Source organism: Mytilus edulis, chromosome 8 (genome assembly GCF_963676685.1).
Source record: "Mytilus edulis chromosome 8, xbMytEdul2.2, whole genome shotgun sequence".
Lineage (NCBI taxonomy): Eukaryota > Metazoa > Mollusca > Bivalvia > Mytilida > Mytilidae > Mytilus > Mytilus edulis.
This window is the reverse complement of record NC_092351.1, coordinates 23,411,673-23,429,277: the sequence shown is the minus strand read 5'-3', so window position 1 is coordinate 23,429,277 and position 17,605 is coordinate 23,411,673. Positions and strand designations below refer to the sequence as shown.

Below are 17,605 nucleotides of genomic sequence, written 5' to 3'. Positions count from 1 at the left end.
ATGCTCTCACCTACGATGTGGTGACCTAACCTGCGTCATAATTTGCTAGCCTTCCAGTTAGTGTTCTGAAACATGCTTTTCAGTTCAATTATTTTATGAGAACTACGTTAGAACTTATCTTATGCTTTTGTAATAAAGCATGCTTATAAACATAATGATATTAACCATGAAAAAATCTCTATGGAAGTTTTTTTCTTACGATTGGTGCTTTTTACAGAGGGTGAAGTAGGATGACGAATGACATATGCATCGCTGGTATCATTAACTTTGGAGTTTATCTGATTCACCGACATTACTTTCTTTATTTTGAGACGCAAAATGAAGAAAGAGTTTATTAGAACTAAGCATCGGTAAACTACTGATGCCTCTTATTTTAACGGTCCCTTTACTTTGTTGAAAGTAATGACTTTGTATTCTCTACAGTACACTCCCAAAACATCTAATTCTAAGGAAACATTCTGATTAAAAACGTTTACTTTTCCAATTACCCGACAGTTAACATATTTGGTACAAAAAAAGCTAGATAAAAGGATTCAAACAATATAAACAAAAATATGTGGTATGAGTGTTTTTCGTGAAATGCTTATTTACGTTTCATGTTCTTTCCTTGAGTCAACCCGTATTTTGATCTGATACAGAAATTTTTCAATATAGTCCCTTTCTCAGTCGAAATTTGGCTTTCAGGTCTTAGATCGTATGTTTGTCAATTAGTTAAGTTCGGTTTTGTGCTTCATACTTATCTGATGAACCGACCACTTTTAAACTGATTCTCAGTAGTTTTGAAATATGATGTTACACAATCTTCAATGTTTTGTCGAGGATGAGTGCTGGCAAACACTCTGAGTATTGCAATATAAATATAGGACAACGGTTTAAGTAGGCATGATACATTTGTACATGTTTCTTAAATCATTATTACCTGCATTAAGATATCAACATTTTTCAAAGCTTAAGCAATAAAATTATTATATGTACAAAGAACCTTACAATTGCATGAATACAAACAGATCATAGGATACATGTACTCATATCGAATTAAAAACAAAGTTATTCCAAATGAGAAAACGTGTTATGATTACCAATGAGATAATCCTCCACAAGAGACCAAATTACACAGAAATAGATAGCTTGACCGTACAACCTTTAACAAGGAACAAAGCTAATAGTCTGCTTAAAAAGGCCAACAAATCACAAATGTAAAACAATCCAAACAAGACAAATAGCGGCTTAATCAATGTACGAAAAATGAACGAAAAACAAATATGTAACACAGAATCACATGAACGCATAAAAGATAAAGACCAAAAAGGCAAAGTATTTAATAAGTCTTAGATGAAAATAAAAATTTGAAAAATAGACATTTCCATGTTCACATGATCTATATTGTGCGCGCTATATATCTTTTTCTTTAAATGTCCCCAACAGGACTCCGTATATATACACAATGTCTTTCAGATAAATACATGATAATAGTTACATTGTAGACATAATTTTATTAATACAAAAAAACAGAGACACACTTAAAAAAATAAAGATATAAGAAAACGAACGAATTGCATGATAATCAAACGCATTTGAATGTTCAATGGTTACATGAATGATGATGTGAATATGATTTCAGTCAAATATATATACAGTCCAGTAGATAACATTAAATAACAAAAATAGCATAGGAAAGATAACTCTTGATATTTTGTCAACGTTCCGAGCTTTTTCTCTGCTGGCCATATTTCGAAAAAATAAGTTGATTCTCGATGAAGTCTGATTTCCCATCTAAAAATATAAATATGATCAATTGACGGTTATTATCATGGTAATACGTTGTATTGAGCACAGTTTTTTGTCTGATACATAATTTTACTATCAAGATATACCTGTATTTGCAACGAGTATTATTATAGAAAAAAAACGACTTTAACGTACGAAGTGCAAACCGAGACTATTTTGTTTTGTATTATGAAACAAAAAATACATGACAATATAATTTTCAAATATATTTACTTGACAAAAAATGTAATGAAGGTAATATTCTAGTGAATCTTTTGAAAGTTCCTGCCTTTTTTAAGTTGGTCTTTTCCTTATATTTCGTAACTTATATGTATTATAATATTAATGCTCCTAACTTTACCGCATCTTTTACATTTATATAAATATGTATTACTGTATAGGTTGTGCACGTGAAACTTTATATTCATTAGACAAGACTTTATTACCTTTTCTGGAAGACTTCGTCTTAAATATTCAGTTTTGTTATTAGTTGCATCAACTACATGAGATAGTCTCCTTTGTTCTACTCGTGATAACACATTAACATATGCAAATTCTATCAATGCTGCAAACACAAAGCACAGGCATGACACCATCCACACGTCAATTGCTTTGAAATACGAAACTTTGGGTAAACCTGAACTTTGTGTTGTCATAGCTAGAACCGTGAGTAATCCAAGGGATATCCTTGCAGGCGTAGCATCAACACTTATCCAGAATGATACCCATGATAGTATTACAATAAGAATGCTTGGTACGTATATCTGTAGTAGATAGTAGTCGTACAAACGATCCAATTTAATGTTCATTTGTACACATGAGAAATTCACTGAAAAAAAAATTCAATAAGATTCTTATTTATGTTAAAATTGTATAGGAAAATTACGACGAAACGTTATTTATACATATTCAAAGCTAGTTATTAATTAGTTAAGGAGTTCTTGAGTGTTTTCATAGTAAAACTTGTCACTGCATGTACAGGTTTGGACAGGTTTGGTTGTAAATTGATCTCAATTACAATTGCATATTTAGTTTTTACTCTCTTTTATAAACTGCATTGTTATGTTATATGTAAATGCATATATCCTTTAGAAAAGATACAACAGCTGTTTAATTAAGCAAGTGGAAGAGAAAGAAAAGAAAGAGAGAGAAAGAGAGAGAGATTACATCAACATACTTCCAGCATACTGTTTGTCACATTTGAAGGTGTCTATACAATCAAGGCTGAACTGTGATAAAATGATATCTTCTTTCTTTTCTACTGCTTCTTTATACCATTGTAGTACCAGTGTCTCGGACGTGTAACCATCTAAAAACAAATACAAAAACGAAACAACACCATAAAACCGGCTATCGGTACAGTAGATAGAATAGGAACTTTGTAACCGGTTGCATTCTTAAACAATTCTTTTCGCTATCATGTACAGCAGACATATGTCTCTTTTGCGGGCCATTTCAATACAAGATGGTTTTTTTTACAAGGTAATTAACTTCAATTTGCATTCGTGTTTACCTATTGCACCTGCCGTACTGATAACCGGTTATAGGGTGTACATTTTGCGGAAAATTCAAGTGAGGACATTTAAAGAGAAACCAATATATGCTACGCAACTAGAATTTACTTCCAATGGTATTTTCCCTTCTTATGTGTGTCAGTCTTTTTTTGGTGTTGTTTATCATTAAACTAGAGGTTTTCAAGAGTGTGTGTTGCTCACCTTGGTCTAAGTGCATTATAAACAAAGGACATACATTTCAGACAAGAATATAATTCTTGACAAAATTCTCTATTAATTTGGCCCAAGAGTTTCAGATGGAGGAGAATATTTTTGTAAAGAGTATAAAAAAAAATGAAAAATTGTAAATTGACAAAAAGGGCAGGGTCAACTGAAAATTTTGGTCATGTTGACTAATTTGTAAATCTTGCTGAACAATTGGGTTGTTCACAGTTTATCTCTATCTATTATAATATTCAAATTAAAAAACAAAAACAGCAAAATTTCCCTAAAATTACAAATTCATGGGCATGATCCTAGTACACGGGGTTTTCTGATACGTCTGGAAATTTCAGGGCAGATAGATCTTGACCTGATGTACATCATTATTCCTGTCAGATTTGCTCTTAATGCTTTATTTTCAGAGATATTAGGCAAAAACTGCATTTTACCCCCTTGTTCTATTTTTCTTTAGCAATGGCGGTCATCTTGGTTGATAGGTGGGGTCATCGGATACGTTTTTAGACAAGATACCTCAAAGATGATTAAGGCCAAGTTTGGTTTAATTTGGCACAGTAGTTTTAGAGGAGATGATTTGTGTTAAAGGACGACAACGACGACAGACGACGGACGCCAAGTAATGAGAAAAGCCCACTTGGCCCTTGAGGACAGTAGAGCTGAAAATCAACTCGTTTGTATGCTTCTTTTTAATTAAAACAAAATGGTTTGAAAGTTTTGCATGCAGTTTAGATTAAGTGCTATGATTTTAAACCTGCGACCATATTACAGACTTTAGTACTATAATTTGACACCTCGGCTTACAAGAATGGCAAGTTGTATGCCTATATCTCTTTACACTTTGTATATTTTAAGTATAGTTTTAATACAATACGTGTGTGTTCATTTACATCTTAGTTTAAATGTGATTGTTCTCTACATTGCATAATTACCGCTTTAAATTTACCATTTTCATCACTAATTTGCTCTTTATTTTCATATCTAATTGCAGTATGTGATAACATCATTTAATAGTAGAATGGTATGTCAAATTACACCTATCAGATTTGTTTAAAGAAAAATTGACCTATAACAGACATGAGGACAACCATTATCAGCACTGATGGTAGTTACTGTGCTGTTATTCCAAACACACTTCGTACCATGCAAATATGCCTATTTGTTCGAAGTACTAATTTTCTTTTTTCAATTAGTTAAAAACTTAATATTATTGCAAAATTCTGAGAATGAATATATATATATATATAATGCCATTTCCGCATAATTGACATCCTTTAGGTTGTTGTTCTTTTATTCCGAATTTGAGTAATCTAATCTATTTATTATTAAAATCATAATTATAACTTTGGCAATTTAAAATTTAATCTACATTCGTTGATGTCTTTCCGCCTATTATAAGTCTAGCTAGTAGGTATTGAGATGTATCATTGTCGAAATAAAATAAAGAGATGTTGTATGAATGTCTTTTCGATAACTAAACAAAGGACATAATTCTGAACAATTTAACCTTATATTCTTTTCTTCTTCATTATGAATTCATTTTATGGTAAAACATTGCATTTGGAATTAAACAGTTACACAATACTTACAGCTTTCTATTATCAACGGACAAATTTGATTATCCAACGGATATTTTAGCAGATTAACGTCACATGAAAAAGTACCAGATATCCTGAAAACAAAATGGTAAAAGATTAAATTGGTATGATAAACAAATCGTCCATTTATTTTTATAGTGCCAGAGCTAAAACAGGGTAATACAAAAAAGCTATGTGAATATTTTATTCAGCTAAACACAAAACAAATGGCATGATGATCAGATAGTGTTACAAAATAGCGCATCTTTTCCCGAAAAAACAATAATAGCACAATTGGCAACACTTCGACACCATTCATGTTTACCGAATTATAAGAAAATATAGGCAAATATTGTAGACCGAATATATTTATTTCATTATATTAAAAACCATTTAAATTTGGATACCTATCAATTTAGTTTTGAAGATTTACCATAAATAAAATTTGTCACATGTTATGTTCCATTAATTCTTGAAAAGCATAAAATAGATAATACTTATAATAATTCACAACAATACAACATGTTATGTGAACCAGTAACAAAATCGATAATGTTTAAATACAATTTATAAATGAATTTGGAATTAAGGAATTAAAAAAGAGCATCCTTTCTCACAAATACTAGAAATCGGTCAAAATGGAGACGTTATAGAAAGTGCGTCATACATTCATAAGGTAAAGTCAAAATATGTGTGCTAACAAACATTACATATATTCATTCAGTCATCCTTCGATTGTATGTTGCAAAACAAAATGGTTCCCTTTCACCAATTAACACATTTTATATTATAGACAATCGTCCTGAACGCAAGAAATATTTGTTACTGTGCTTTAATCAAAATAAAATCAAACAGATGGTGGATAAACTAAATGCCAAAATTGACAAAACACAAAGATTTAACAGTAAACATTTTGCACTTCATGAAAAAAAAAAAGAATCGAAAGAAAACAATTCGTGAAGACCAAGCCTTGTTAATAAAATCGGATAAAAAGGGAATAAAATATCGTAAACTCAAAAACTTCACTGAATTGAAATGTAACAAATTTTGTGCGTCACATTTTGACAAGATTGTCAAAATGTGTACCACGTAGGAATTTATACATCATATTCTTGTTTTCTGTTCAGATTATGGACATGTATATTATAAGAGAAGGAGCTGTTTTCAGACGACCAAGAAAGAAATCATAAACAATTGAATTACTCGGACTAAAGAAACGGTTTCGACATATTCTTTCAGCCTTTTTAGTTCTCTTATTGCGTGAAAGCAAATCTGAAAACATTGTATTTGTCGTCTATCATTATTATAAACTGTTCATTTTGTATAAACTACATGAAACAGACATTCATGGTTCTGTAGTATCTTACATTTATATAAATGAGATATTTAAATTGACACCATGGACGGACGTTACATATATTGTGCAAATAATTTGACAGACAACGGTAGTTATACTGAACTATGATGTTCAGTAATTAATATGTTGCCATTATCTCATGGTATATAGTTTGACATCACTAGCATATTGATTTCCGATTCTTCGTGTCCCCAATATTTCAATTTTACTTCGAAATTTATGCGAATAAGAGTGGCTAGTTTTATTATATACATCTGATAAAAAATTAGTTCGATGTGCATTTGTGTAAATAATAACTACTTCCGTACATAATAAATCCAAATATTTTTTAAATGTATTGTAATATATTCATCGTATTTTTCGTCTACCGTACATAATAAATCCAATTATTTTATAAATGTATTGTAATAAATTCATCGTATTTTTCGTAACAGAAGTTTAATTCTTTAAAAGAAAGGGTTGACCAAGGTAAACAGCGAGAAAAGTATAATCCTTTGTTGGGCAGGGACAGAAATTATACCTAGCAACAAGAAATATACGGATTCCTTAAACAGATGTTGCATACAGTTCTTGAACGCACAGAAGGCTTGATACCCACTCTTTGTTCACAACAGGAAATGGCTTCGAATTCAAACATTCCGTACTTCCAAACGGACGCACGGTTTTAGAAATGCTTTTATTGGTGAAACGGAGAGAAGTCTAGGGAAGATTATATTTCTATACCACATTCAACACTTGGGAGGGATGCAATATATAACTCGCTACATTCTGTATGTGCTTGTCTCAAGTCAGGAACCTGCTTGTTGTTTACATGTTGCTGTATATCATATTTATTTTTCCTTAATTGTTTTGTACATAAATCAGGTCGTTAGTTTTCATGTTTTGATTGTTTAACACATGTCATGTTGAGACCCTTCAAGGCTAACTTTGTGTAACGGGTTTTGTCCATTGTTGAAGGCCGTAAATTGATCTATTATAACAGTTGTTAAATTCTATAGTATTGTATCTTTGGTGGAGATTTGTCTTATTGGCAATTATACCACAACTTCTTAATTTTATACTTTCAATTTAACTTAAGAGTGTATGGTAACTAAATGATTACCTAATGCTGTAGAGTATAGAACCATCGGGTTGTATGTGCAATAATTTATTTGGCACAACTACATTGTGAATAGTTGCTCGTTTCTCATTCAAAATGAATAAGTCCGGCACCCATACTCCGTTTATAGACTTTGTATTTAGTTGTAAAGCTGGAACACCTTCTATCCGATCGTACTTTAGACGCTTATCTGTCCATCTTTGTCGCAGAAATATGCTCATAGCAAAATCCTGTAATAATGATAAAAAAATGTCTCTGTTAGTCACTGTTTCTTTGAAGGATTTTGACATGCACATGGCAGTTGTAAATTGATAAAAAAAAATACTTTTTTTAACGACGAATATAATAATTGTGTATACATCAATGTTATTAATTAAAAGATTGACGATTGTTTGTTATAGTTTCCGTAAGGTTAGGATATGATAGGAACTAGTAAATCAAATGTCGAATTTCAACTATTGCTATTCTAAGGTTTTGGATTTCAAATGGTTTGGCCTCTATCATCATTAAAGAGAAGTTCATTGTCAAAATGCGCATATGTTGTACCGTTATTAGTAAAGTTAATAACATTACATTGATAATGGCTTGGGAGTTCAAACTCCAATATAATAATAAACAGAAGTACTTGCTTTCAGAATAATTGGTTCTTATTGGTTTTGATAACAGTTTATCCAGAATAAACGGTTTTACTCATCCGAGAAGGTACGTCTAATTTTGGTTGCAAATAACTAAAAGATTAGTAATGTAATTTCTTAAATTCAATAGTTTAAATGCATCTGTTTGTTTGTTTTGTTCATTAATCGTTGTCAATATAATGGAATTTATCGACTGTCATACTGTACAAGTGGGAGGTTTAGCTAGCTATAAAACCAGGTTAAATCCACCATTTACTACATAAGTAAATGCCTGCAGCAAGTCAGAAATATGACAGTTGTTTACCATTCGATTTATGTGTAGAGGAAAATTCAAAACGGAAAGTCCCTAATTCAATGGCAAAGTTACAACTTTGCCATTGAATTAGGGACTTTCCGTTTTGAATTTTCCTCTAAATTTAGTTTTCTTGTGTTTTACTTTTTACAACGTACAAGTTTAAATGTAGTAAAGTCGTGAAGCTAGCATATTTCTAGTTTAAGATAAGCTAACATCTATCATAATGTTTTCTATAATAAATGTATGCAGTCTGAAACTTTATCCATATAAATGAAATTGCATAATATATTTAGTGAATTTCAACTGTACTGTTTATACCTTTGACAAATCACTCATTGAATCGATGCTCAGTATATACACTTGTATGTCAACTATCAGTGGTTCATCTAAAATAAAATTACATGAGCGATTATGAAAAATGGTTTTGATTCTTACTAGAATGTACTATTACTATAATAACTATATATACTCTCATATGTTTTAAGGTGCGTCGCTTTCCGTGATCTAAGTAGTCAAATAAGTGTATCCCCAGCCTGTCAACACTGAGATCGTGATTACGTACCTCGCACGTTGTAGGTGTGTTCGACTGTTATCTTAATTGACTACGATTCTCAGTTTTCCTGCCAAAGATCGATAGTTATCTCAAAACATTCCGGCTTCCTCTTCCAATTTAAAAACTAACTATCAAGAAATAGCAAAACGCGCTGAAAGTGGCGTTAAAAACCATTCAATCCATCAAGGAATAACATTTGGAAAAGTAATGTAAACCTTTGTAGTTCGGTAACTTTAATTAATTTAATCTCTCTCCTCTGTCCAAATGGTAACAACAAATTTGCAGGTTTAGATACTTAAATCCCTAACAGAACATGCAAGTTTTATATTATTGCTGTTGAATTAAGTTTACACGGAAAATGTTCCTGTTGTTTGTTTATGCCTAGTTCGAATTTATTTGTATATTGACCTTTAGATGACATTATCTTCTGGCATTTTGTGTCTTTGAATTGCTGTTTCATTGACATTTTACACCAAACCTTTCTGCATACCAGCATATTAAAACAAATTTAAGAAGTCTTTAAAAAATCATGTTTTTCAGGACTCCGTGCTTTTAAACTCAACTTAAAATATCATAACATAACTTGATTAGAGTTTTATTTAATTATACTGCTTTCAATATTTCAAACTCATTGAAAAGGAAAACCTGATAGACTGTGTACAATTTATTGTTTTAGATTTGACTTTAGAACCTTTTTACTCACCATCATTATAATTCGGTGGTATCGCAGGATTATAATTATCAAACATTGTTTTCAGTATTAGATCTCTGAAAGATATAAAAACAAATCGATGCAAGTATGATAAAAAGTTTGTCCAATGTTATGGAAAGTGTTCTAGATGTCTTGCATTGTTTGGAAAAGAAACCACAAGCAGTTGAGGACTGGTTACCGTTAATAACAAATTGCCGTATATACATATAGGCATTTTTTTGTTGTGATAAGGTAAGGGTTGTGTAACAACAACATACTTTATTTCTACTTAATGTGTAAAATATTCTATTGTGTGAACCAGTTAAAATTGGAAGGTACTGGATTTTCTGTGCAAGTGTAGGTTGTTGTTTTAAGGAACACACAGTGTAGAGTGAAGGAGTCTTTTTATTAAATTAATTGTCAGAACAGAGATGCACATCTGGTTAAATAAAAACTGATAGAATTTGTTCATACTTTGCCAAAACGTAGTATCTATTGATATATGTTGAAAAATGTTATAAAAATGATAGGTCACCGCGCATTTTCTCAAGCTACAGGGCGTGACAAAATGACACATTTTGTATGGATTATACAGGAAAAAACACAATTTTGTGATTAGAAACAAAACAAAATGATAGAATTGTTAAATACTTAAGGAAAAGATAGCTTTCAGACAATGCTTTGAGAATATCAAAAGAAAAGATAGGGTCACCGTACGTTTGTTTCCGGCTAAAATACAAAATAGGAAAATTCCATGTAGAATCCTTCAGAAAATGCCCTGTTTTAGAGTTACCTCCCCTTAAAATGCCAATTTAATTTATTTTTAAGAACAACCAAATATAATCATCATTTGCAAAAATATCAATATTTATAAGTTATATTCTTATAATTTGATTCCTGCTTCATATTTTGCTAACTTGATAGAAAATCTGGACCTTTGGTTCTCTGTTTTTTACAATCCAAGATGGAGGAAGACACCCATACTACCTTAAACGTAGATACTATCATTTAATTGCAAAACTCAAGTGTGACTGATCATCATACTTCTGAAATTGACAATCTAGATACCCATGTAGTCGTTGTTTATAAGAGCCATTATAGTACAAGTTGTTGTTGCTCAAGATAACGTTTGGTTACTTTATATATGGAAAACAAATATCTCCCTAAAGTGTTACAGTACGGTAAAAATTATTTGAGAAAAGTTATGATGATAACAGCTGGTACACGACCACTTCAGTATCATTTGTTCCCATGATTACTGTAACCAGCAATATAGATTCTTATTTGAAAATAATAGCTATATATAGTGAAAGCTTTATACATCCATTCTGACACTGACTAAAAGATCTACAAGTTTTTATGGACAACTTCTCTTATAAATTTTCAAAAAGTACAAACCAATGTACTGCAATTAATGAACGTACACGTTGATGTCTTGCTTGCAAGAACTTAATAAAGATTTTCTAAAGTCTAATTCAAAATGAACATCGCGGCAAAATATTCATTACTATATATTATGTTTAAAATAAAATTATGCAGAAAATAACCAAAAATATAATAAATCGAACTTGACACGCAATGAACTATTCATTGGTGAATAATCAGATATAAGGATTTCTGTGTTTAACCTTATTTCCTATTCGATATTCCATATGTTGAATATTAAAACAATAAAGTTCAATTCATCAAATGAAGGATAATCAAATGTTGTGACGTTGTGTGTAAACATCATATAAACGTGTAACAAACCTGTGCGTATTGTTAACTGCTAATAAGGGTACTAAAGAACAAAATGCCCAGAAGGTAATGAACAGCATTATACTCATGAGATGTGCTCGTTTATAACCTGTAAAAAAGCATACAGAAGTTATTTATATGAACGAACCTCGGATAGTTTTCGTTGACAAAATGAAATGTACTGTACTTTGAGCAAAATGAAAATATCTTAACATAGATAGTAAAATGTACGTCATCGTCTACGTTCAGTTTTGATAACCATTTGATAACGCTAGGTCGGTGTGCCTTATCTGAGACTACACGTTCATACCAGCTACAATGTTTATAGTAGTTTCGGGTATTAAATTAAAATGACATTGTTTATATCCAGAATAGATGAACACTTTGACAACATTTGTTTATATGCACCTGCCAGAAAGTTAGCATCAAGGATACATTTTTATCAGTGTTTTGGTTGGATTCGTGGTGCTTGGTTTTTGTTTTCATATTGTGTTTTTTGTAATATTGTTCTGTTTGTCTGTTTGTCTGATTGTTTTGATATCTTTTATAGCCATGACGATTTTCGATCTATAAGTTTAAATTCCCTATGAGATCTTTTAACCCTCTTTTGTTACAGATGTGAATATAATTTTATTAGATAAAGTTTAACACACACATATTACGTAACTATCCGATGCTTATACTATTTTTACTTGTATACTTTCACTAACAATAACATGCGAATATATTATTCCGGCAGTGTCCAAAACTGTTAAGAAAAGAACAACTTTTGTTTACATGGACTGTACAATTAGCAAATTAAATAAAATACTCAGGCAAGTGTATTGTCAAATAAGGGATGGCTCTAATAAAAAAATGTATTGCATGAAAGAGTTATGATAAAATTAGACTTTTTGAATTATTAATTACAAAATAAAAAAATGTACTTGTTTCGTAAATTACGTGAAAACGATTAACCAAATTATAAAAAAACTGAGATTAAAAATAAAAGAGATGCAATCTGCAGATGTTTCCGAATCTTAAACCTGATTTTAAATTATCTAAATCAAGTTTACTTTAACGGTTGCCGATAAGGTACCACAACAATGTCTGGTTTTAATTGTTTAACCTTTCGGGAAAAAACCTGTACGCTTCGCGGCTTGTGTTGGTACATAGTGTTTGATAGATATTGTGTCGCTTGTTTTTTTTTAATCAGGTAGCCCTAAAGATTGCAACATCTAGAGAATTTTTATCGATAGCATTTCAGGAAATGATTATAAACTTGTGCTTTTTTAATACACAATGAACATACATTCTACACATTTGATTTACACTGTATTATTTTTTACGGAAACAGTAGAAAATTCCTTAATGCATAAACACTGAATATGACTCATCAAAAGGCAATTGAGTAGCCCTGAACTAAAAATGACCCACATAATATAACATTAGATAATAGTGTAATTGTTTGCGAATATAAATAAATATCACCGACAGCTGCATGTAAAACTAGGCTACCCTAGAAATAGACAACAGTGGTCAATGTGTGAAATGTAAATTTAGAGAACTGAAGAAATTACTGTTTAATACAAGTTGCCATCTACAATATAAGTATTGGCAAATATCAATTTTGATATAAAAGCTTAATAATACATGTTAGAGCACTAACTATTGTCTAGAAAACTAAACATAGAACAAGTACATGTTTAAAATTAAGTTAATTTCAAATTTGAATAAACAAAAGTCATAGAATGAGCGTAAAATAAATACGGTTTTAACATTCATGTCCTATTTGATTTAAGCAAATATTAAAGGATGGGGTCAACATACGTAATCTTGAAGCAAAAACCTTTAAAGGAATAAGTTCGGTAAGGGCCATATTTGGCCCCAATTATAAAGTTCATATTTACAAGACAATAAATGCTTTAAGTTGCCTTAAAGACATGTGAGAAAGTTAAATAGAACTGTTTTTGTCAAAGTTTAATTCTTATGACGTTGATTTTTACATCCCAAAAAGGTCAAGATAAGGGATTTTTGTGAAATTTGACAAAATCAGCTGGATTTCAACCAAATAAAGGACCAGGAAACATAGAGCGCAGGCGTCGACAAGCTTAATATTGAAATAAGACATGTGAAATGTCTTCACAAACATTATTTTAAAAGATCTTTGTTGTCGACGTATGCGCTCTATGTTTCCTGTCCAATAATCTATGGAAATTTACCCATTTTCATTGATTTTTTCGTGAAAAATCAATATGAGTACAACTTGTGACGTCATAATGAAACGCAGAAACGTGAAATTTTCAATAAAATGGCTTATATCCTTTCTAGTCAATGTATTAGCTATAATTTATCGTGATATTGGTAAATAAATCCGAATTTGAAATTTACGCTAAAAAAGGGGGCCATTTTAGGACCTTATCGAACATACTCCTTTGCATCAGAAATGTTTATACTTGCAGACTGACATACATATTACAAAAAATGTACGTTGAAAGTTAACAAACCACAGTCAGAATCATATTTTTTTCTGTAACAGTTGCAAATGTCCATAAGGATAAACTTAGATCATGAGCTATTATTACATTTATTAAGTATGATTCCGTTGAAAATATTAGAAACGTAAACAATACTACTGACATAAGAAGTAGATGTATGGATTAATGTGACTAATGTCAGTAGAAAATCGGCATGTTGTTATATATTTCATAGCAAATCTGTGAGCTATTCTTAGTCTGATGTATATTAATGGTAAACATGTATATTATATATATTATGTGTGCATGCTTTTTCTATTTTTTGGATTAAACGAATAACTGTAAAATCTCAAAATACCTTTTGATATAATCTTGAGTATCAGTTAGGTTATGAAATGTATAAACAGACAACATGTGATAAATAAGAATAACTCACTTTTCTTTCCGTTATATGATACGTGCTCCATATACACGACAATGTCAATATCGTATCGTATATATAGGGCTGACACTGTAATCTGTAACACAAGTAAATTGTCCAATCTAATGATGCATGAATCTGTTATATAATAATTGTCTTTGTATCTTTACATCCAATTGATATGGTTTAGTCAGGATATTAGTAGGAAGCTACAGATGGCACGTTATGATGAATCCATTTTATGTAGCTTAAAAGTAAAGAAGATTTCAACTTGCTAATTTAAATCTGTGTAAGGTAAAGAAAGACACACACAACAATGGATGTAGCAATTCACACACATTCCCAAAAAAACGGTTCGCAGAATAACACGAACGAACACTTTCATATAGCTTCATTAATAGAACGTGATCAATATTTGTAGTGGTGATTATTTGGAACCGTCTAGTTAGTTTTTAATAAAAATTCTTTCTAATTACATTAATGATCTTGAGATTTTGTTTTATACAGTTTACATTTTGTAATATGAATTTGATTATAGTATTCAAATGAAAACTGATAAATACATTTATTTAATATCAGGAACCATTTAATTATCATGGTCGGTCAAAATAACGTGTCACACTGTTATGCTGTGATATAAACTAATCCATGAAATGTTTAATTTTAGCTCTGATCTCTTATTAATTACCTAATGGATTCATTGTTGATGGGCAGAGGGGTACCTACAGTTGTTAAATCTTATGTCAGTTGGTCTCATATGGAGAGTGATCTCATTTGGGTAATATTACCATATCTGTTTACTTTTTATACAAATGTAGCTTCTGTACTTTTTTCTACCATTTTTCAATTGGATAAACTGTTGCAGAAGTAACACAAAATAAGAACGCAAAATGTTCCCTGACATGAAGCCATTATGTAAGGTGTGAATTGTGCATTGCAGACTTTTTATTTTATCATTCATGCTACAGTAGATTTTTTTCGTACAGTTACATCTGTACCATTACGATTCCATGGCATAATGTTTAACCTTATTTTACATATCCGATATGCTTCACGTACAGATGAGTATTTTTTTAATTATTAAATTGGATGAAAAGAATCGACACACGAAGCAAAGTTGTTATCTTTTTACGAAACTAGTTATGACAAACGACCCTTTATAACGGAACAACACTATCCATAAATAGCTGTTAACAATGAGAGTGTTAACATTTTCACATCTTAAATAATATCTTTGTTTTATAGTTTATGTTAATTCTAGAATTAGTTGTACATTCATTTATAGGTTATTGACATATGTTAATTTATCCGGCCAGAACAATTCATACGTTATTTTTTTAAGCAGGGCAAACAAGCTTAATATATATGATACATCGATAAGCAAACATTTACTTACTCTATTTTGTATAAATTCTGGTACTAATTATAGGACTGAATATAAATAAAACATGGATAAACTATTACTGTGACGTGGCTGAATGTGTTGCTCTCTGCCTTTTGCAGTGCGTTATAGGGGTAAATTCAGGAAAAAATCTCCCATTGACGTTAATGCTAATCTATGTGTGGAAATAAATTTATACCTGATTTACCTTTAGAAATTAATATTTCATACAACATTCATGAAAGTACAAATGTAGCCCTATCTTTTGCAACAATAAAAACATAGGGTCATGCGGCATTTTTGGGCATTCACATGGCCTTGTTTACAAACAATGTAGATTCGCACTGAATTCCTATACTGACCCCCATTATTTTTCAACCATGTAGGGAAAAACAATAGTACATTCAGCATTTATTTTTTTATTTTTTTCAACTCTAGTTTTGATCCATCTACCAAAAAATATTTATTACAAACATTATCTACCAATCAGAAGAGCACAGGACTTCACTTTTAGACAGAAAGCTCTCCCCCAAATGGGCGGTTCCTGATGACGTATATTTATTTACTGAATTTACCCCTATAAGTTCTGACCAAATTATAATTTGTGATATCAAACTAAAATATCTAACTGGTCAGAAAAATTAATGTTGATAGACATTTATGTATTGAAGTAGACAAACAAATTATTTTATATGTAACAAATTGTGAATACATTATTTTAAATTATGACACTATTAACATAATTATTTTACAATGATTTTAGGGACATAATTAAACTATCTGTTTGCTTATATATATATAACGCTTTCCCTATTGCGGAACATTGCTGATAATCATGGTTCTGTTGAACGCAGTATTGCTCAAAGACAGCTTGCTTTGAAAACAAGAGACTCTGAAAGCTGGTTTATTCAAATTATAAAATTAACAGAAATGTATGAATTGCCATCCCTAATAGAGGTATTGGATGTAGTCCCAGAAAAGCATATTTGGAAAAAATTGGTTTATAACGCAGTGAATGACTATTGGAAAAACATCTTAATTCTTGAGGCTTGGACAAAAGTATCTATAAAAATGCTTAATTTTGAAAATTTTAAAGTTGGTGTAGTTTATAATATCTGAGAGAGTAGTAATCTACTAAATGATAAGATTAATGATCTTCTTGTGGATGATTTATTTAACTTTGAAGATAATCTATTACAATTAATAGTAGAGTGCACAAAATTCCAGTTTTTAAAACAATTATGGATAGATATTGAGCGACTGTCAAGCAGCTTATGTTTTGGTCTACATCAGAAGAGAACTAGTGTATTACTATAAAGACTGTCTGTATAGCTTTCCAAGTTAAAAGAGACATATAGTGCAATATTTCATTTTTTTAGTGTGGTACAGATGATAATGATATCTTAAGATTTAAACTGATTGTTAGTTTACTATTTTTAAACAAATCAGTTAGGTGGTTTTTCTTAACGCCTATATGATAAGTGATGATTTTACACCTTATTTTTAGATTTTAAATGTTTACTTCTAGCTAAGTCATAAGTACAATTAACAGTGAAATTTTTCATTACCATAAGTTTAAGAATTAATAATTCTGTAATATTAGGCTCTCTTGATAGGGGTATATACTACGTGTAAGTGCAAGGGTTAGGTCTTACAGTTCGCATTTTATGAGCATGTTTAAGTATAAGGAATGTGAAATAAACATTTGCTGATCTGAGCAAGTTTTACAGTCAATGTGCGTTGTGGATACATGTGATGTATATATATTCTATTGACATGATTGATGAGGAGTGAGACACAAGTGAGATAATGGACAAAATGACAGTGGATGAATCTATCACGTTTTAGATTTTAAAATATGACTGTATATACAGTTTGAATACTTTTAAATAAGTGTGGTGGCGGT

At 30.7% G+C, this 17,605-nt stretch overlaps 1 protein-coding gene across 1 annotated transcript; it reads right to left on the bottom strand.

Annotated features, from left to right (window-relative positions):
• Positions 1-1,473: 1,473 nt before the first annotated feature.
• LOC139486944 (glycine receptor subunit alpha-2-like) lies at positions 1,474-14,406 on the bottom strand. The gene is made up of 9 exons (XM_071271984.1): positions 14,334-14,406; positions 11,454-11,550; positions 9,717-9,781; positions 8,779-8,846; positions 7,534-7,760; positions 5,087-5,169; positions 2,945-3,076; positions 2,214-2,596; positions 1,474-1,773 (listed from the first exon to the last, which is right to left on the bottom strand). The coding sequence occupies exons 1-9, from the start codon at positions 14,362-14,364 to the stop codon at positions 1,618-1,620; spliced, it is 1,242 nt and encodes a 413-aa protein (XP_071128085.1). The 5' UTR covers positions 14,365-14,406; the 3' UTR covers positions 1,474-1,617.
• Positions 14,407-17,605: the final 3,199 nt, after the last annotated feature.